At 40.8% G+C, this 21434-nt stretch overlaps 1 protein-coding gene and 1 pseudogene across 1 annotated transcript in view; one reads left to right on the plus strand and one right to left on the minus strand.

The window, feature by feature from the left end:
- ST3GAL5 (ST3 beta-galactoside alpha-2,3-sialyltransferase 5) overlaps window positions 1-21434 on the minus strand; it is a 59794-nt gene that overhangs the window by 18280 nt on the left and 20080 nt on the right. The window contains exons 2-3 of the mRNA XM_016136589.2: window positions 12904-13027; window positions 10543-10657 (exon numbers count right to left, since the gene is read on the minus strand). Of these exons, the coding sequence (XP_015992075.1) occupies window positions 10543-10657; window positions 12904-13027 (239 nt within the window). The remainder of the gene's footprint in view (window positions 1-10542; window positions 10658-12903; window positions 13028-21434) is intronic.
- Window positions 4473-5489, plus strand: LOC107506378 (annotated as a pseudogene).

The following is a 21434-nucleotide window of genomic DNA, read 5'->3' on the forward strand; positions in this document are numbered from 1 at the left end:
GAAGGAGTGAAATTTCATTCCACTTCCATTTTATCAAAGAGCTCCATTTCAGGCTTCAAACTTAATTTTCTATACTGTGAGCAGAGTACAAGGCTTAGAACAGTCTTCTATGAACCTTCCTGTACCTCATTCACAGTGGCTGCAATAAATCAATCCCTAGCGAATAAATGTTCCAAATGGCACTAGAAAATGTCTAAAGCCACAGCAATTTTCTTTTGTTTTAGCGCAATCAAAAATGTTTAACAAGCCCTGAGAAAGCCCCCTGGATAATTTCTTCTAATCAGAAACTGCCAGCCTCTCTCCTTCTTCTTCTATGCTTCAAAGTTCATAAGAAAAACCCCTTGGGAGGAAAACCTCACTTGTGGAACTGTGATAAAAAAAGGCAGGCTTTAATCTTCTCTGCTGCAGACAGCTCCAAAGCTGGAAGCCAAAGGAGGCAAATGAGGAGGGACATGGAGGGGTCTGGATGGCAGTCACCCAGGGTAAGGTAAGGGAAAATTGGGGACTCTCTAAAATACGGGAACTCTCACTTCTTTCAAATCCAAGCATGGAAATGAGGCCTTCAGTTTTTAAGGGTCATCTAGGCTAAGCTTGCTGACTGCCCACAATTAAGGATAAACAGACATCTGGTAGTTCCAAATGTCAATGATGTGGTGATTTGCCATGGAAAACCACAGTGTGACATTTCACCAGAGTATTTTAAAAAAAATCAAAGTATTTTGCTTTTTGTTTTATATCCCACATGTAAGTGAGATCATACAGTATTTTTCTTTCTTTGACCTATTTCACTTAGCATAATGCTCTTGAGGTTGGTCCATGGCGCAAACAGCAGGATTTTCTTATTTTACATGGTCGAATAGTATTCCATTGTACGTATACACTACATCATTTTAATCCAATCAAACAAATTCATAGACACAGATATAAGAAGGGTGGTTACCAGAGGGAAAGGAAGTGGAGAGACGATGAAGAAGGTAAAGGGGGTCAAATACATGGTGATAGAAGGAGACTAGACTTTGGGTGGTGCGCACACACTGGTATACACAAATGATATATTATAGAGTTGTATACCTAAAACTTTATATAATGTTATTAAACAATGTAACTGTGATAAATTTTTTTAAAAATCACTTTAAAAAATTGAAGTAATTTTCCTCAGGAAAATCTCCACTTTCATTTCTACTTCATAATTTTTAGTATACTCCTTCTCAGAAATATAGGTAAGCGGTATAATTCTTAGTAAAAGGCAATGTCCTTATTTATTTATTTATTTTCTTAAATCCAGGAGAGGGCACAGCATTCAGTTTGAGAGTTTCGGGTCTGGAGTTAGCCAAACTTGGGCAGGAGCCCAACTCAGCCATAGACCACGTGAACTGAGGGTCTGAGTTAACCTCATGAAACTCTGGTGTCCACGTTTACAGACTGTGGATCTGGTCTCTTCCTCACAGGGCTGCTACGATGCCTAAGCATTTTGCAGTGCCTGAAACATGTGAAGACCTGATGCCATCATATAAGAACAGCGACTGTGGGCAAAGCTACTGCCACATTGAACTCACATTAAAGTTACCTGTCCATAGCTTTTACCTGGTTAAAAGCAGAAAAAAATTTGAATAACCAAGTCATAGAAAGAATGCCACAGTAAAAACTCAACCAGTCAGTAGTGTTGACTGCAAAGCAGGTCAGAAGGAACTAACCTGGGAGACAAAATGTTCTAAAATCGAATGCTGGTGATGGTGGTGCAGCTGTATAGACTTACTATCACTCACCAAACTGGTCGCTTAAAAGGAGTAAATCTTACGGTATTTATATTTTATCACAGTAAACTGTTTAAAAAATCAGAAGACCTAAACCCAGTTCTAGATCTCTTTAACCAGTTGTGGAATCTTGGTTAAACATTTAACTCTAGGTCAAGGTTTCAGCTTCCTCAAGTCTATGACATTCAAGGACAGTCTGGGGGCAAAGGGGCACAGCACTGAGGAGAGAAAAAATTCTGTTTGGAAGTGCAAGTGCCTGGACTAATTTAATAACTCAGCACGAGGTTACTCTGCTTACTTTAAATATGTGAGTGTAGGTTTGCAGAGTCAGAAGTAAATTTGGCCATAATTAATTACACAGCACAGAATGCAGTCCCCAGAGTGATATGTGGTCTTTAGCTGCCTGAGAGAATAGAAAGCCAAGTTCAAACTGCTGCTACCACAGCCCGAACCTAAATTAATGTGTGTGCCCTCATTGTTCTGCAAACACCTTTTAAGTGCAATTTCACATCTGAACCGCATTTTCAAAGTGTCCAAGCATCTCCACAGAGACCATTGTTAGTCTTTTTTAAATAAGTGGCACATTAAGAGAAAGCTTTAAACAGAAAATACAGAATGCACAACCAAGAGGCCCGCACTTCTGCTACATTACTGCGGAACAGGCCCAGCGCAACCAAAGCTCAGGGTCCAACGGGGCGGCAGCGTCCCACCAATGCTGCAAGTTGCTGCACATTATCAACAAAGGTGACAGGGCCCCACCCTCACCGCTTTGAGACCCTCTTCTGCTAATACACATCCACAACACAAATTTATCCTAACGCTTTGGTGTTAAGGATCAATTTCCACCAAAGCTGGAGGCAGGGTTTTCTCTGTAGAGCGCTTGTACTGAATACCATCTCACTCCTATTCGGAAGGAATATCATGACCTCACCAGCCAGCCTCCTCAGCCAATTCCTCTATTCTGGGAACTTGAGAGAGGGTTTGGTTTTGTTGCAATGATGCACAACCGGGTATCAAATTTAGGAGCTTGCTGAGTGTGGCATCGAGGCCTTGCATTCTCATTCTCAGTCTCACATCCTGCTATTCCCCATCCCGAATCCTCTGTGATAGCCAACTCTCTCTCTCCTCTAATTTGCAAAGCCCTCTGAGGCATGGGTTTTAGCGCACACTGTTCCCTCTGCCTGGAATGAAGGAGGACAACACGTGGGGACCATATTTTAAAAAGTAGCATTTTGATAGAGTCAACGATATTAAAAAGCTACATTTAAAAAAGTCTCAAGTAATAGAAGACACCCCTAATTCCAACATGTATATAACAGGCTTTCTCTTTCCACTTTGTTAATTTCTGAATCGACTGAAATTTTCACAAACATGTGTGATCTATACAACTGCTCCCCTATTCCTCCCTCTGTCCCACAAATTACAGGGGACTTGCTACTTTATTCATTTCTGTATTACTTGAATTTTCGATGTTATTTTTATAATTGGAAAAAATAGCAATCTTTGAAAACCTTTTAGAACTGGGCTGATGTGGTGGCCACCGTGGGCTGCCTGCTGGGTCTCCAGACCCCACTCTGCTGCATTCGGGCAGCGGGCTTAGGAGGCTGACCCTGCCTATCAGGTAGTCCCATCTCCCTTGTTGGTGACTGGTCAGGAAAACTCACTGGAGCCAATCAGAGCAGAGCACCTGGCTGCTAGAGTCTTGTTGTCGGTTCAGCAGTGAACTTAGGTTTTAAAATTGGCCCCATGAGCCTAAATCGAGAACTCATATTCTGCTATGTAGGGAAAAGGTGCTGGAAGGTAACTGTCTACTGGTGGATATAGAGCTGAACAGGAGGTATCTTTGCTACTCTAAGGGATATTAAACTTAATGTGCATTACTGAACGTACTTAAGGAATTGCTTGTTTTTTTTCCTGTACCATTTGGAGTTCAAAGATGAGATACCACACTGTAGTTTAGAGTAATATTACCCCTCCTTCTGGAGTTTAATATACATAAGTACATATTGATTAATGTAAAATGTTAGCACACAGTCCCTATTCCCAAGGGCTTGCTTGTGGACAGTGAGGAAGTTAAAATACCACAGTGCTAAGTGTTAGGATGAAGATACAAATGGGGCTTCTAGAAGACGGAAGGATGAACAGAGAAGGGTTCTTAGAAAAGCTAACCCCTGAGTTGAGATTTGATGTAAAAGAAGAGTAACAAGAGGCAAAAGTAGGGAAGGGTTCCAGGTGGAAAAGAAAAATGCAATGAACACAGGGAAAAGTCTTTTCAACAAATGGTGCTGGGACAACTGGACAGTCACATGCAAAGGAATGAACTTGGATCCCTACCTCATGCCATATATAAAAACTAACTCAAAAATGGATCAAAGACATAAACTATAAATATCTAAAACTATAAAACTCTTAGAAGAAAACAGAGCATTAAGCAATGTTTTCTTAGGTATGATATCAAAAGCACAAGGGACAAAAGAAAAATAGACACATTGAACTTCATCAAAATTAGACACTTTTGTGCTGAAATGATAACATTAAGAAAGTGAAAAGAGAAGGCTGCCTCTCCCAGCTGCCCTTCCCCATGGTGAGTGCCCACCCCAAGCAGGACACCCGGTGCCACGCAGGTGCTGTGCCTGCCTGCCTCGCTGTGCGCCCTGGCAGTCAGTCAGTGGGAGGGCCTGGAGGGAAGGTCACTGCGGGACGGTGGGGCTGAGGCAGATGGCAGCCTCCTTGTGATTCCGTGGAGCTGCCTCCAGCCTCCGCTACTAAAGTCTCTAGCTGCAGCCAGCAGCCACCAGGCTTGCACCATTGTGTTCTAGGTCAATAGCCTGTAAGACTTCAGTTGGATTCACTGGTCTAAGCAATATGGGGAATCCCACAGAAAAAAATCTCATGAAACACTTATTTATGATGTGTTCCTTTATGCAGGTAAAAAGTTTCAAGATATAGGTCCTGTCTTCCCCAGCAGAGGTAGCTGAAAAATCTGACATAATTATTATAATGTTGCCCACCAGTATTAATGTAAAACCTTATTCTGGAGCAAATGGACTTTTTAAAAAAGTGAGGAAAGGCTCATTATTAACAGATTCAAGTACTATTGATCTTATGGTTTTGAAAGAATTGGCCAAAGAAGTTAAGAAAATGGGAGTCTTCACCCCTATTTCTGGTGGGATAAAAGCTGCTGGGTCTGGGAACCTCACGTTTACAGTGAGAGGAATTGAAGGTGAATTTACTGCTGCCCAGGAGTTGCTGGGCTGGGCTCCAGTATGGTGTATTGTGGAGCCACTGGGACCTGGCAGGCTGCAAAGATCTGCAACAACATGCTGCTAGCTATTAGTATGATTGGACTCTGAAGCTATGAATCTTAGAATCAGGTTAGGGCTTGACCCAAAACTATTGGCTAAAATCCTAAATATAAGCTCGGGACGGTGCTGATCAACCGATACTGACAATCTTGTACTTGTGGTGACAGATGGAGTTCTACTAGCTAATAATTATCAGGGTGAATTCCAAACAACCTTCGTGGTTAAGGACCTGGGATTAGCACAAGATTCTTCTACCAGCAGGAAGAGCCCAATCCCCTTGGGCTGTGGAAGCCCATCAGATCTACAGGACAATGTGTGCAAAGAGCCACTCAAAGACTTCTTGTCCATGTTCCAATTTCTATGAGAGGAGGAGACCTTCTGGGTTTGCACTTTGGCTGTGGACACTGTTGGAAACCAAACTCTATCTTGAGCCTCCTTATAGCTCACTCCACAATGAGTAAATGAGTTTAATCAAAAGTTACCTGTCTGCTTTTGATTGTCTAGGTCACAGTAAACCCTAGAATTTTTCACCCATTTTTAACTGCTTATTCTTTTTGTCATTTTAGTGGACATACATTATCTGAATTTTTTTTCTGCAAGCCACTGATAGTTTCTGCTAACTAGTTGATTGACCTTTTTCAAAAATTTGATCTTTGATCATCTTCAACTAAATCATTGCATACTTCAATCAGGATATCATTTCCTTTTTTAAAAAATAGTATTTTTATTTTTCAATTACAGTTGGCATACAATACTATATTAATTTTAGATGTATGACAGTTATTAGACATCTATATAACTCACGAAGTGATCACCCTAATAAATCTAGTGACCCTCTGACGTAGTTATTACAATATTACTGGCTATATTCCTTGTTATGCTTTTTAGCTCCATGACTATTTTGTAACTACTAATTTGTACTTAATTCCTTCCCTTGTTTTCACCAACACTCCTCAATCCACCTCCTATCTGGCAACCTTCAAAATGTTCCCCGTATCTGAGTTTGTTTTTATTTTGTTTAGATTCCACATATAAGTGCAATCATATGGCATTCGTCCTCCTCTATCTGACCTTCTCCATTCAGCATGCTACCCTCTAGGTCTATCATGAAATACCTTTTTTATCCCCTTACTTTTAGTCTGTGTGTCTTTTAATCTGAAGTGAGTCTCTAGCAGCATATGTAAGGATCTTGTTTTCTTATCCATTCAACCACTCTATCTTTTGATTAGAGCATGTAATTCTTTTTCATTTGAAGTACTCATTAATAGATATATAGTTATTGTCATTCTTTATTTAGACTTTTGATACATATTTTTTTTTCTTCTTAAAGAAGTCCCTCCAATATTTCCCATAATATTGGCTTGGTGGTGATAAACTCCTTTAGCTTTTTCTTGTCTGAGAAGTTCTTTATCTGTCTTTTAATTCTAAATGATAACTTTGCTGGGTAAAGTAATCTTGGTTATAGATCCTGGGTTTTCATCACTTTGAATATTTTATGCCACGCCCCTCTGGTGTGTAAAATTTCCATTGAGAAATTGGTTGACAGTCTTATAAGTATTCTCTTGTATTTAACTAATTGCTTTTCCCTTGCTGCTTTTAAGATTCTCTCTTTGTCTTTAACCTTTGGCATTTTAATTATGATGTGTCTTAGTGCGGACCTCTTTGGGTTCATCTTGTTTGGGACTCTCTGGACTTCCTGAGGTTGTATTTCTATTTTCCTCACCAGGTCAGGGAAGTTTTCGGTCATTATTTCTTCAAATATGTTTTCAATCTCTTGCTCTCTCTCTTCTCCTTCTGGTACCCCGTGATGCGAATGTTGTTACGCTTGATGTCCCAGAAGCTCCTTAAACTCATTTTTTTGAATTCTTTTTTCTTGTTGCTATTTTGATTGGGTGTCCTCTGCTAGCCCATCCTCTATGTCACTGATTTGATCCCCCACCTCATTCACTCTGTTGATTCCCTCTAATGTATGCGTCGTCTCAGATACTGTATTCTTCATTTCTGACTGGCTCCCCATTGTGTTTTCCATCTCCAGTTTCATGTTTTTTTTATCTCTTTGTTAAAGTTCTCACTGAGTTCATCTACTCTTCCCCTAAGTTCCTTGAGCATCCTTATAACCAGTGTTTGAACTCTGCATCTGGTATACTTCTTGTCTCCGTTTTGGCAAATTCTTTTTCTGGAGCTTTGTTCTATTCTTTCATGTGGGACATGCTTCTTTGTCTCCCCATTTTGGCTGCCTTCCTGTGTCTGTTTCTATGTATTAGGTAGGGCTTATAAGTTTACCTGTCTCATAGAGTGGCTTTATGTAGTAGATGTGCTGTGGAGCCCCTTGGCACAGACCTGGGAGGAGTCCAGCTACAGGCCAAGTTCAGCCATAGCCTATGTACCTCAGGGGCCACCTGGTAAGAGTCCAGCAATCCACTGGCTGCCACCTGTGGTGGGCTTATAGGTGCCTCGAAGGGCTAAGTCAGAAACCAAGGCCAGCTGCCACTGGTGCAGGGTTTGGGGCTACTCAGCAAAGAAGTACAGGACATGCCGAGACCAGATGCTGCTTCTTTGGGTTTTGTGAGCCTTTGAGAGATTTTATAAAAGTTCATAGAAGGAGCCAAGACAGACCATTTGTATGGAATAAATCACTGGAAGTAGCGTGGTTGGGCCCATAAGTTGGGAGAAGCAGAGTCTCAGGGAATCCCCTGAGCAGAGTGACTTGTTACCCAGGTTGATAGCACCTGTGTCTACAGGATGGGAGGGAGGGAGAAGAGCTTAACAAAGGAACAATGGCTTCTGCCTGCACCTCCAGCCCTTGCTCTGAAGCCTGACAGCTCAGCTTTCCCAATATGTCCCTGGTGCCTCTGGAGCAGCTTCTCTAGCCTGGAGCTCAGAGCAAGTGAGTTCATTAGGGAGTAAGGCTGAGAGTGGGCCTTTTAAAAGGAAGGTCTCTGCTTCCCTCAGCCCTCCATCTCACTCAGCCGCCACCTCTGCTGGTTTTCACAGCCACAGGTTGTGGGGACTTCTCTTCCCTGCACTGGAACTCTCGCTGGGGAGCCCAGTGTACAGCCAGGACTCCTTGATTTCCTTGATGGGGGAGGGGCTCTGCAGCCAAGAGAGCCCTCCTGATTCTTGATTGCCACACATGGTTGTGGGACCCCGACATTTTGTATCTCTGCCCCTCCTACCATTTTGAGGTGACCTGTTATTTGAGGTGACCTATAGGATTCCCAAAACAGTTATCCGGGCTTTGCTTAAAGACCTCTAGAGATTTGTCAGAAAGGTGGCCAATTTATGCCATCTTTGGATGCTTTGGACCATCAAACCCTTCTTTCAGCTCGGCTGCCATCCCTTGGGCCACATCTCTGTCATTAAGCCCACCTGGTCAGGGCAACCCTCTGATGGGCAAGGCCTCTGGTTTGCTGACAGTAACTGCTATGTGCCCTGCACCAGACTGTCTGTCCTTCAGGCTACACAAATGTTCCCATCCCTTTGAAGGGTCCTTAGGGACATGGTCTCAAATCTCTTCTCTAGTCATTCACAGCAGTCACTATGATTCCTTGGAACCTTAGGGAATCACGGCTATAATGTTCAGAGCACTGAACACTGCAGGGACAAGAAAACTATCGCTGGTCTATTAATGTAGCTTATGGAAAATGGCCAAAGGCAGCCATGGTACATGTTGACGCAGATGGCACTGGCTAGGCACTAAAATCACTAAGCTGACTTCATCCGAAGTGTTAGTAAACCATATCTCCTCCATCTTGTACCTGTGAAATGATGTGCTCAACTCTTGCATGAGAGCTCATATTTCTCAATTAACCATAATTTGAGAAAAATTATCTTTGTAGCTAGTCAGGTGATCAACGGTGTACAAGAGGATGCATACAGAATGTGTAGAGTGCGCAAAAGAAATAACAGGAAGAGTTCACAGATATCAGTAAGTCATATCAAGTGGCATCCTTTGGGTCTTTCCCAGGGAACAAAAAAGAGACAGGATGTCTAAAAGTTTTATCCAAGAGAGCTGTGAAAGGCCTAGGAATTGAAAGGGATCTGGGGATGTCCACAAAGCCAGCCAGATCAGGAGAGGGGAAGCCTGAGCAGAGGCTCCAGCAAAGCGGATGTGCTGATGAAGTGAACTGAGTCAGTGAACATCTGAGGGCAGACACAGCAAGGACAGCAAGGCTCTGTGATCAGAAACACTCGAGACACAAGGGGTCTGCACAGGCTAAGCTGTGAGTTTATTAATTAATTTCTCTTCATTTACTTACTTATACCTGTCTGTATCACCAAAACTTTGAGGCACTTAAGACAGATTAATTCAGAAACATGTGGATAAAAGTCAAGATTACAAAAGGAGCTTCATGTATTATCTTATTCAATTTCGATGACTACCCTACTACAGAGATGCTGTTATTGATCTTTCACAGCTAAGAATACTCGGTCTCAAGGTCTCCAAACAATTACGTAACTTGCCCAAGGTTTCATTGTTACGAGGTGGCATTTGTATTTGAAGCTAAGTCAGAAGCTTCGGTTCTCTCCTCTCTGCATCATACTGCCTACCTCTCCTGGCTTCTTCTCTGTGAACACTCCCTACCTGGAGTCATCAGAAGCTCAGACTTTAAATCTACATTGCTGGGTTCCAGCCCTGACTACCACTTACAAGATAAGGTAACCTTGGGGAGGTGACTTAATCTCCTTGCCCCTCCATTTCTCAGTTGTGAGCTGGGGATAATAACTGTACCTACATCTCCAGTTTGGAGGATTAAATGAGTTTGTATTACCAAAGCACTTTTAGATAGTTACACTGTATACGCTAAACTAGATTAGTTAACTAAACTAGATGGGAGCTTGGGAAAGGAGCTTAATCCCCCAGGCCGTCAGCTCTAAAATGGAAAGAATAAGGAGATATCTCTGAGTCATGATGATAGCTAAATGAGATAATACACATAAAACACCTATACACATTTGGTTATCATTATTACTATGCTGCTTTACTTAAAATCATCTCTTTTTCATCCGGGGTGGAACATTATTGGATAATTTAACCGCTCAAATAATTAGCACATTTAATACATGTCAACTTATTTAGAAAAAAGAAATATAAATTGAAGGGGAAAATCTTGAAATACACAATGTAAAATCATTAAAAAGAAAAATGAAACACAGAATGAAAGGTGATTCTTCCTATTCTGTTTTAAGGACATGTACATTGGCAGCATCATGGCACATTAACTACATGCCAGATACCCTAGAGAGTGCTGAATGGAATTCCCCCAACCCTGTTATTTTAGTAAATGGGGAAGGATACTGTGGGTAGGTGGGCTGAGTTTTTTTTTTTTTTTTTTTTTAGGGTTGGTTATCTCTGATTCTAGTTTTGAAGTGCTAAGATTAAGTGTTTTCCCTTCTGTTTCTAACTTTCATGAGATGACATTACTGTTTAAGCGTATGCTTGGACATGTTTTATTTTAAACCACGCCAATGGAATTTCTAACCTTTATGCGGTCAGGATCCACGTAAGGCACTTTTTTCATATCACATTCTTCAGTAGTATAATTTAACTTGATGATATAAAGGATAATACATACTCCAAACACAGGCAACATATACCTAGGAAAAAAATCAGTTAGATATAATGATGCGGTCATGTGATAATCAAGAGAGACCATGTGAAATAAATGAAAACCTAAACCAAATTGAGTTTGTCTGCCAGGGAGCAAAAAGTACAGTCTATAAGTTGACCTCAGTAGTCAACTCAAGGCACTTACTTCTTATTCCTGACAAGATAACTTAGTCATTTATGACTGTCTTTGTTACAAGCAAAAATAAATAAACCTTTTCCTCAAAGGCAACATAATAAAATCTGAATCAAAATGCAGATTACTGGACTTAAAAAATAGAACCCAAGGAAGAGATTTTGATATATGGAATCTCGGCTTCAATTTTTTGCCACTTTAAAATACTCTCAAATCCTTCAAATACTGTGTGATTTCAACATACGAAGTATGTAGAGTAGTCAAAATCATAGGACAGAAATAGAATGGTGGTTGCCAGCAGAAGGGGGAATGGGGAGCTAGTGTTTAATGAGTACAGAGTTTCAGTTTTACAAGATGAAAACAGTTCTGTGGACGGACGGTGTGATGGTTGCACAGCACGGGAATGTATTTAACATCATTAACTGCACACTTAGGAATGGTTAAGATGGCAAATCGTATGTTTTATGTATTATACCACAATAAAAAAAAATTAGGGTTAAAATATTGAGTCTGAAAAAACAGGAAAAGAAAATAAACTATGTACTCATTATTCCTTTAAAGAATTCTATCTAGAAATGAGGCTGACTGAGGTGAGACAGTACCACCAGTCATCTTCAAGATCATCTACAAAAACACTGCTTTTAAAGATCTGATAAAGTCACACTATTATATAGTTTAAGACACACATGGGCACATACACATACAAGATTAGGAGAGAAGAACTGAGCCTAGTTGTGATTCTAGAAATTCCATTTTAAATAAGTTCCCAAGCAATAGAGACAAACTGATAGTTAAAAAATGAAGTTAAGAAATAACGTTAAGGGGAAAATAACCTATTTTTTAAAGAAAGGAGTACTTTAAAAAAATATAGTACCTAGCATGATATACTATACACAATAGATATTAAACATTTCTTAATATTTGAGGATGTCGATACATGAAAGTATTGATAGTGATTCTCATTTCAACAGGCTCCCCATAAAAACCTGGACAAGCATCTTAATTTTTCCTTAGGACTATACAATGTTAATAGGATGCTACCATTTGTGCAAAAAAGCAAGGGAGGGCACACATATACAGTATTTCTTACACACACAAGACTGGTAATATTGGTTATCTTTAAGTGGGGATGGGAAATGTGGGGAGCATGGATGAGGAGATGTTCTACTGAGTACCTTCAATATCTACTGAATTTTGAATCTTGTGAATGTAGTATTACCTAGTCCTCTCTCTAGCCCCCAGAAAAGGTATTACATTCAATGCACATAATAATTCCCCTATTTTGATTTTAAGAAAAGGAAAAAGGATGTTAAAAGCAGACCCAGTGTCTATAGCACTGACTCCACTGTACTGTAACTCTTGGTCTTAAGTGTCCTGCCCACACTGTAGGGAGCATAGGGCACAGGTCTATTCCATTTGCTGCCTTGTGGCCAGCACTCAACACAGGGCCAGACACATGTAGGCCTCAATACATATCGGTTGATGACTAAAAGGACATGGAAAGTGATGTGTTTATGAATATACATTTCCTTTTTGCACTTTCCTCCATCTATACTTCCTAAATTAGTAAAGTGAGATGAGAAACTAGATTTCAGGCTTCATTTCTTTCTTTAGACATAAAAAAAAGGGGTAATTTTCAACTTGGTTTAGCTGGTACCAAATAAAACTGACAAGTTCCTCCTTTAACAATTCTATCACTTATCAGAAGGCTGAAACACCCATTATCCTTTTTAGTATTCAATATTTAATGTTATTCAAATGCCTTTAAGGTCATTTAATTAATCATATTTTAGATTAACTCAAAAGAGCTAAGGGAAAAAGCCCTCTTTTGTTAAACAATGTCAGGAAGAGTTGCCCCCTTGGGCGTCCAAGCTCGAGTACAGAGCCTCAACAGCCCCCTGGCTGGGTACTGCACTCTGACCAAGTATAGTCTGATACATGAACCCAGGGCATCTGTGCCCTGAATCCTACTCGATGTGCCATTAAATGATCCTCTGACCGAGTATGGGAGCCATTGTTAGAGCTCTCATTGAGTTTTACTCCCAATTCTACAGTTGACTCAAATCAGGGGGATCTTAGGGCCCAAGGGCTCGTACTTACTTGAAGATGACTTTTAACAACAAGCTGGGTCTCCTCATCTTATTTTGAGCTTGGGTGTACCATTGCAGGGAGGATCTTGAGCAATCGCTTTTCAGTTTCACATAGTGATAGTCACTTGGCATTGCTGTGAAGAAAGGGAAAGAGGATAGAAAGAGGAAAAAGAGGGACGAGTTTAGGAGGATAATGTTTTAAAAGAGGTATTACGTGGTATATCCATACCACAGGATACTATTCAGTAATAAAGAGGAATACACTATTGATACACGCAACAACTTGGATGAATCTAGAAAGAATTATGCTGAGCCAAATACTAAAAGGTTACATGTTGTATGATTACATTTGTAGAACATTCTTGAAATGATAAAAATGACAGAAATGGAGATTAATAGTTGTCAGGAGTTATACAGGGGGTAGTGGGTGTGGCCATAAAAAGGCAACATGAGGGATCCTTGTGGTGATGAAAATGTTCTGTATCTTGCTTGTATCCATGTCAATCTCCCAGTTGTCATACTGCACTACGGTTTTGCAAGATGCTACCGTGGGGAAGACTGGATAAAGACTGCATGGGATCTCATTATATTATTCCTTACAACTGCATGTGAATCTACAATTATCCCCAAATAAAAAGTCTAATTTTTTAATATTTTTTAATTAAAGTTGTTGGGGTGACATTAATAAAATCAAATATGTTTCAAATGGACAATTCAACAGTATGTCATGTATATATTGCATTGTGTGTTTACCACTTGGAGTTAGATTTCCTTCCATTACCAAATATTTTACCCTTTACCCCTATTTACCTCCCTCCTTCCCACAAAAGCCAAATTTTTAAAAAAGAGCCTTTACCTTTTAGGGATACATATGGAAATACCAACAGGTGGAAGAGCAGAAATGAGATCTGCTTCGAAAAATCAGAAAGAGGATAAATATGTGGCAGGGGAATCGATGAGACGAGACTAGCTACTTTAAGTTGAATCTAGGCAATGGGGTACACGAGGCTCATTATACCATTCTCGACACTCTTATATTTCTATATGAAGTTCTCTACAATAAAAAAGTTTTAAAAAGAAAGTGTTTTCAACACTAAAAACAGAAGACAAGTGTTACACTAAGAAAAATAAATAAAATGTGGCAATTAAAAATTTTTTCTTAAAAAATACATATTCTTGGGTATGCTTGCCTATTCTTTTGATTTAATTTTATTCTCAAAATTTCAAAATCCCAATTACATTCCAAAAGGAACTACAATAGAAATTGACACAACTCCCTGCCAAATCAGTTTCTCCCTTCCTTTCAACTTACCAGAACTCTGGAATTTTAGCTGAGCAAGTACCTTCCCAGAATAAAGACTATATTTCCCTTCCTCCCTTGGAACTAGATACGGCCTTGTGACTAAGTTCTGACCAATGGGATATGAGCAGCAGAGACTTGTACAATTTCCAGGGTGCCTTCCTTGGCATATTCCCTTTTTCCTTTGTTCCCCTTCCTGCTGGTTGAAATATTGACACATGGTGAGCCACTCTCACCCACACAGAGAGCACACCACCCAAAGGATGGTGGACCAACAAAAGAGAAGGGGTCTGGGTTCCTCCCTGGACAACCCCAAGGGCAGGGGCGCCATTCTACCTGAGGCTGCCTGCTTCTAAACTGCTATGTGATGGAGAAGTAAAATTCTGTCTTAAGCAACTAGTTAAATGCGAAGTTATATTTAATATAGGCACCTGTTGCCATGATAATAAATTTATATATTAATTTAAGAAATGTCTTTATATAATTACTCTTGTAGCCAGGAAGAAGTTACATCTCATTATTCACTTAATTTCCTCCATTACGCTCATGCTATTTTCTTTGGGGGAAATAAAACCCTTTTATTAAACTGATATTCAAAGATTTCTTTTTTTTTTTTTTTTTTTTTTTGCTACTGTGAGCAATCTCTCCCTCAATGCCAGTTCTAACTGTGTAGCATTAGAATGTAAGAATTTTCATAAATATGTATCATTCTATTTGAGTAGTTTCAAAAAAACAGTGCCAAGGACCTCAACGGTAAACCTTTGCTGAAAAATCTACTGAATTCTTAAACGAGAAGTTAAAACAACTGAGACCCTGGAAGGTTTTCAAATATCACAACTCTGTGGATACTTAAATACATGGCCAGCCAAGTGGGGGAACCAGCAGGCTACCTATACCAAGTACGTACATAAAACTAAAGTTTCTAGGAGGTCTAGGTTTTTATAACCATAATGACACTCAATTCACACCATAGTGGACCTCCAGAGAACAGGCTGACTGTGGTATTCAAAAGCAGCCAGTTTCCACCTCTGCCTGTCATTGGTGCTCTCAGCTCTACTCTGCCCCTCGGGCTGCAAATCTGTAATCGACATTTCCCAGACTCTCTCTTACCAGCTGGCTTCCTATTAAGTTACGACTGCAGGACATTCTGGAGGAAGATTGGAAGACAAGAGGAAAGCAGCAGACTTTCCATGGAGCTTCTGATGGGGGCAGCAATAGTAGCAAGCGACAGAGGGTGACAACATGTGACTCCAGAGGCGGCGATGGGCATCCAGCATCCTAGGTTTCTACTTGTCAGAAGCGAAGGCACCTCCAGGAGCATTCTGACAAGTACGAGCTTCAGCCCAGAGTGAGAGCAGCTTTCGATCTCTGGCTGACACGTCTTCCTCACCTTGGCACCTTCGGGCCTGCCAGTGTCTTTGTAATCAATGCCCCGCATGAAAGCCCTCTCTGACTTAAGTTCTACACGGTTTCTAGTTTCCTGCTGGACACTCCCTGGTATATCAGGTGACCTTCTGCACTTTCAGGAAAGCGGACTCAAACAAAAAAAGGAGGCACTCCGGGGGCGAGAGGAGAGTCGACAGTCCTGAACGCTTTCCTAGCCATCACTGCCACATAACATGCTCACACAATCCATTCAAATGCTTAAAAAAAAAAAAGTTGCGCTTTGTTTTCCTGATTACACTGCAGAGGCTCTCAGGAGAGGCAGTAGGAAAGCACAGCAACTGTAACTGGCACCTGGGCTTAGCTCCTCCACCTACCAACTGTGAAGCTTTGGGCAAGTCACTGTGACTCTTACAGCTCAGCTTCCTCATCTGTGAAATGGCTGTAACAACATTTCCTCCCTTGGAGGATCAATATGGGGAATGGCGCTTGCACGTAACAAGCATTATGTAAGTGCCGGTTGTCGTTATTACCACACAGAAACCAAAGTTACAGATGCCCAGCTTCGTTTCATACAATTCATCTCACAGGGCTTTAAGGCATTGCCGTCCTTCAGTCGCCCTCGCTTCCAGAGCAGGCTTCGGCTCTAGCCCCATCAGAGTTCTTTCTTCAGTCCATTCTATTTCCTTTCCTAGGTGTCTCTGGAGAAGTAACATCACCCCCAAGCTGCTCATGCACTCAGCCTAGATCAGGTTTCTGTCAGTATCTGCTCTCTTCCCCAACCTCCTCCTAAACATTCAGCTTTCACTGGCCTCTTCACCCCACTGTCACTGCTCCCTGTGATGGCAGAGCCGCTCCTGGCCTGAGTCTGTCCTCCTTCACTCAGCCTGCACACCATGCCCAGGACTCCTGGAACCATACTTCCTTCACGACCTCTGCAATCTTAAGCTTCCACATGCACATTTTATGACTCCAGGATCTGGGTTTCTACCCTCTGCACAATTTTCTCCTTGCCCCACACTACTCATTATAAGATTTCACTACTGTCCTTTTACTCATCTCCTTAATAGAGTGAACCCCTAAATCCATCTTACTATACAGACCCCTCACCTGATCTCAGACCTGTATATCTAATGATCCGCTCACTATCTTCATCTCAGACAGCATTACAAGGCGGAACCTGGCATCTTCCACTCAGCCATCCAGGCCCCAAACCCACAAGTCAACCCCAGACTTCCCTCTTTCGTTCTCAACCCAATTAACCCCAGGCCTCTCAATCATACCTTCAGACTTCCCAAATGCACTGACAATCCCTTAGCGGAAGTCACTCGGCCTCCCCTATATCAATTTTTTTCCTCTCAAAGCCATCTCTCTAAAATATATATCTGTCTGGTGGTTCCTAGCTCAGCTCAGGTTCTATGACTCCAGATAACAAACTTGCCTGTCACACTCTAGCCCCAAGGGAGTATTACTAGAAGCCTGGATGTGTCAGGTTATTGCTTCAGTGCCTCTGCACATGATGCACCCTCGGTCTGGAATCCCAGTGGGAACCCCTCCAACAATCTGCCTGGTGAACTCCTTTTCATCTTTAAACATTCTTCTTCTCTGTGAGGGCCACTTTTCAACACCAGAGTTGTTTCCATGTACTTTCCTATCTCTGCTCCCCGCAATGAACTGAAATTTTCTGTGAATGTTTTAGGTCTCCTCTACTAGCTTTCTGCAAACACCTGGAAGGCTGATCTGCAGGATCAGAATGCTGTTCACTTTTGCGTCCTCAACAAGTAGGACAGGCCTTGGCACATAGCTGGCTCTTAAAAAAACAAAAAAAAAGAAAAAAAGGAAGGAAGGACAGAAGGAAGGAAGGACAGAAGGAAGGAAGGACATTTCACATTGAATGGAATGTCTATTACATGCCTATGGCTCTCACCAAAATGCATTTTCTTAATAATACTTAAGATTAAACCTGAAATTGACTGTTAACAGAAATTATAATAGCAAAGAATAAAGCATAAACTCTACTGAAACATACACAATGTGAAACAGGGTATTTGTTGGTAAATTATGGTGCAAACCACATGGAATACACTGCAGTCCTTAAAGCCTTGCTACCCGAAGTGGAAGCTGTGAGCTGTGAGCATCACTTGGGAGTAGGTTAGAAAAGCAGAGTGTCAGCCATCACCCTCCCACTGCCTCTAAATCTGCTGAGTCAGGGGATTCATATGAACATTACAGTCTGAGAAGCACTAACTTAAAGTATTGGTTACAAACATTTACTGACACTGAAAGATATTGTAAGAAAAACACTGTTTTATAAAAATCCATGTACATATACATATAATCATGTTCTGAAATGTTCAAGACCTGAGAACTTAACTTCCCAAAGAGTTTCATCACATGTTCTTACTTGGGCTTGGGAGGTATTCTTCTGATTTACAAGGGACCATTTGAATTTCATGTCCCTCGACATCCCAGAAGGGCCCACCTGGGTCATCTTCACACCGTACAGCTGACATACAGACAGGTAGGCAGCCTTAAGATGCTCCCTTGGAGACGTGGGGTTGACCAGTTCGCAGTTGTGCTCACTTGTGCCCACCTCTGTGCCACCTGCACTGTTTTTATTCATTTCTTTTGTCTTTAAATGTTCTTTTTGGTGGAGGATGGATTGCAATGAAAGGTTTAATTACAAAAACACTGAATGAGCCATGGACATGTTTTAACTACTGAATAAGTGCATACCATTAACTTCAAAGGTAATTACATTTTTATCTAACAAACTTATCATAATGCTGTTTATTTATCCATAGGTGTAGTCAGGCATAAAGCTGGAAGAAGGTACACGTGCATGTCATCAGTGGGGTGGGAGCACAATCGTGGATAAGTGAATATGCACTTGTGCCTTGTCTCTTCCACCGGAATATATTCCATGGAAGCCGGAGTCTTCACTTGCTCACTACTGAATTCACAGTGACTAGAGAGGTAAGAGGCACACGACAGGCATCTAGTACATATTCATTGAACAAATACTCATTCCTCATGAGGGTTTCGAGGCGATGGTGGTTTCAGGCATGCCTCCAAGGACTTTTGTTGGCAGGCCGTCACCAAGGGCTGGCCTGTCTTCTGTCCTGTGGCACCCTCCTAGCTTTCCTTCTCCACCTACTGCGCGGGCAGCTCTTCCTCCACCATCTCCCACTAAGTGCCAGCGTCCCAGGGCTCAGAAATTTGAGCCTCTTCTCTCTCAGACTGCCAGGGTGAACACCTTCGCCAACCACCTTTATAAAGAAAAGGCTTGGCTTTCAAAATTATATATTTTTACTCACATACAAAAACAAGCATTTAAGAAGCCTTTGAGGATTTTATTCAGGAGAGGTCATGAAACACAGAGGAAAATCACTGGGGAAGGAGCTGGGGCCGTAGAGGAGGGGAAAGGCGAGTATGAGATGGGAGACTGCTGAGGACCTACCAGGGCTTACAGTACATCCTGTCTCAGCAAAGATGGTGGGCAGCTCACAGGAATTTTTCCCTGGTGAGTGAGTACTCATTTTGTTGAATGCTCTTGTTTTCTTTGTCAGTCTGTTATATTTTCATAAGACAGAGATGTCATAGGGGAAGACACAGCACATTCCCCTTAGGTATTCGTCTATTTCCAAGAGACTCAAGGCTTAAAGATGTTAATGCAGCAGCCCTCAACCCTTTTGGCACCAGGGACAGGTACTCCTGTGAGAATCTAATGCCTGATGATCTGAGGTGGAGCTGAGGTGGTGATGCTAACACTGGCTGGCAAGCAGCTGCAAATACAGATGAAGCTTCACTAGTTCACCGGCTGCTCACCTCTTGCTGGGCAGCCTGGTGCCTAATCTGAAAGTTGCCTTTTTCATCCCTGCCATCCAAAGTGCATTTGGCAGTTAAACTAGCCAGAGCTTTTGATTAACATCTTTTGTCTTTTTGTCCAGGTATGGGGGAATGTGTCATGAGGGGGTCCCAGTCCATAAGGGGCCTTTGTAATCACAACCTTCTTGCTTTACTGCCTGTAGCAATGAAGGGCTTTTACAGTTTTTGATTACTCTGGGAGTGAATTTTCTGGATCTTGTTCTTTGCCTTTGGTTAAGCCATAAAAGGCTTATTGGTCCACGTCGCTGAAATTAATAGATCCTAAATTAATACATCCGTCAATGGCCAGATGATGGATTCTTTGAATTGGAAGAAGTTCTAAACTGGAAAGTTTTTAGGGAGCTCTCATCACAACAGCTGTTTCACTGATACTTAGGAAATCCCAAATTAAAAATTGGATGCAAAGAAATAGAATGGCTATCCTCTTTGATTTGCGTACTCAGTCCAGTAATCCTTTGTATAAACGGATCAGCTCTGATATCATTTAGGCAGGAACTCAACACTTTGAGGAACTGAAAGCAGCTGTCCTTGTTTTACAAATTTAGTCTTTACAGGACCAGGGGTATGGTTCCAGAAACAAATGGAAGCCCACTAATCCTTTTTACTATCTCAAAACTTCACTATTCATTTCAAAAGGATCTAAATATTGACCTTAGAAAACCAAAGTCTTTCTGGGAGGACCCTGGATTTCTTACTCTGCGCCTCTGAAATGTAAATACATGGTCTTCTCCAGAAACACTTATTTAGGCATTTTAAAATGTAAATTTCAGGAAAGTAATTCTTAGACCAAAAAATAAAAAAATAAAAGCAGGGGAGTAGAGGGTGAACAGTGAGAGAGGAAGATCCCTTGAACGGATTCCATTTCATTTATGGAAGCCATACCGTCTCTGTTTGCATGTTTGTATGTTCATTTGTGTCAATATGTGTGTTATATATGTGTGGTATTTCTAATGGTATTTCTAATTTGTAAAAGAGCTCTATTTAATTGGTTTAAACAAGTGCTTATATAAATTAAGGAGTAGGTATTCTAAAATTCTCATAAATACAGAAACTAACCCAAATGTTTTTCAGGTTCTAGAAAAACATTTGGTATTAAAGCTAAATAAAATAGGTAGGTATGTCTTTACAATGATCGGAATTAAATATAATACTTTTATTCTAACTAGGCTTACAAATTTGTCAGCAAAAATAATAACTTGGAATGATGGCTAACTTGGTCTAAAATCTCATGAGATTTTTGTGGGTTATCTAAATGAAATTGTTAAGATTAATAAACTAATAGATAAAAGCAGAATAAAAGGTTTTTAGGTAAAACATTTTAGCAATAATTATATGTTATGGTCTGTGTACTTTAAAATATATCCTAAAATCTTTTGGTAATTTGGAATTTTAAAGGTTTTTTAAAAATTCATTTAAATTAGTTTCAAGTATATGGTACATTGATTAGACATTTATATAGTTCATAAAACGATCCCTCCAATTTCTCCCTCCCTCTCCTGAAACTTCCACCTAGCTAACGTATTAATGCTAACTGTATTCCCTATGCCATGCTCCCCATCTCTGTGACCATCTGTCAGCCACTAATTTGTACTTCTTTAACACTTCACCCCATTCTCCCATCCCCCAAATTCTCTTTTCCTCTGTCTGTCACCAAACTGTCCACTATATTTGAGTCTGTTTTTGATTAGTTTGTTCTTTTTATTCCTTAGATTCCGCATATAACTGAAATCATATAGTGTTTACCTTTCTCTGTCTGACTTAAATACCTTCTAGGTCCATCAAAGCCATATCTTTTTCTATCCCATTCTTTTTAGTCTGAGTGTTTCTTTTAATCTGAAGTGAGTCTCTTATAGGCAACATGTAGGGGTCTTGTTTTCCTTTTCATTCATCCACTCTTTTAGTTGGAGCACTTCTTTTCCATTTGAGGTACTTATTAATAGGAATGTAGTTGTTACCATTCTTTATTTGAT

This window comes from Rousettus aegyptiacus, unplaced genomic scaffold (genome assembly GCF_014176215.1).
Source record: "Rousettus aegyptiacus isolate mRouAeg1 unplaced genomic scaffold, mRouAeg1.p scaffold_m13_p_7, whole genome shotgun sequence".
Classification (NCBI taxonomy): Eukaryota; Metazoa; Chordata; class Mammalia; order Chiroptera; family Pteropodidae; genus Rousettus; species Rousettus aegyptiacus.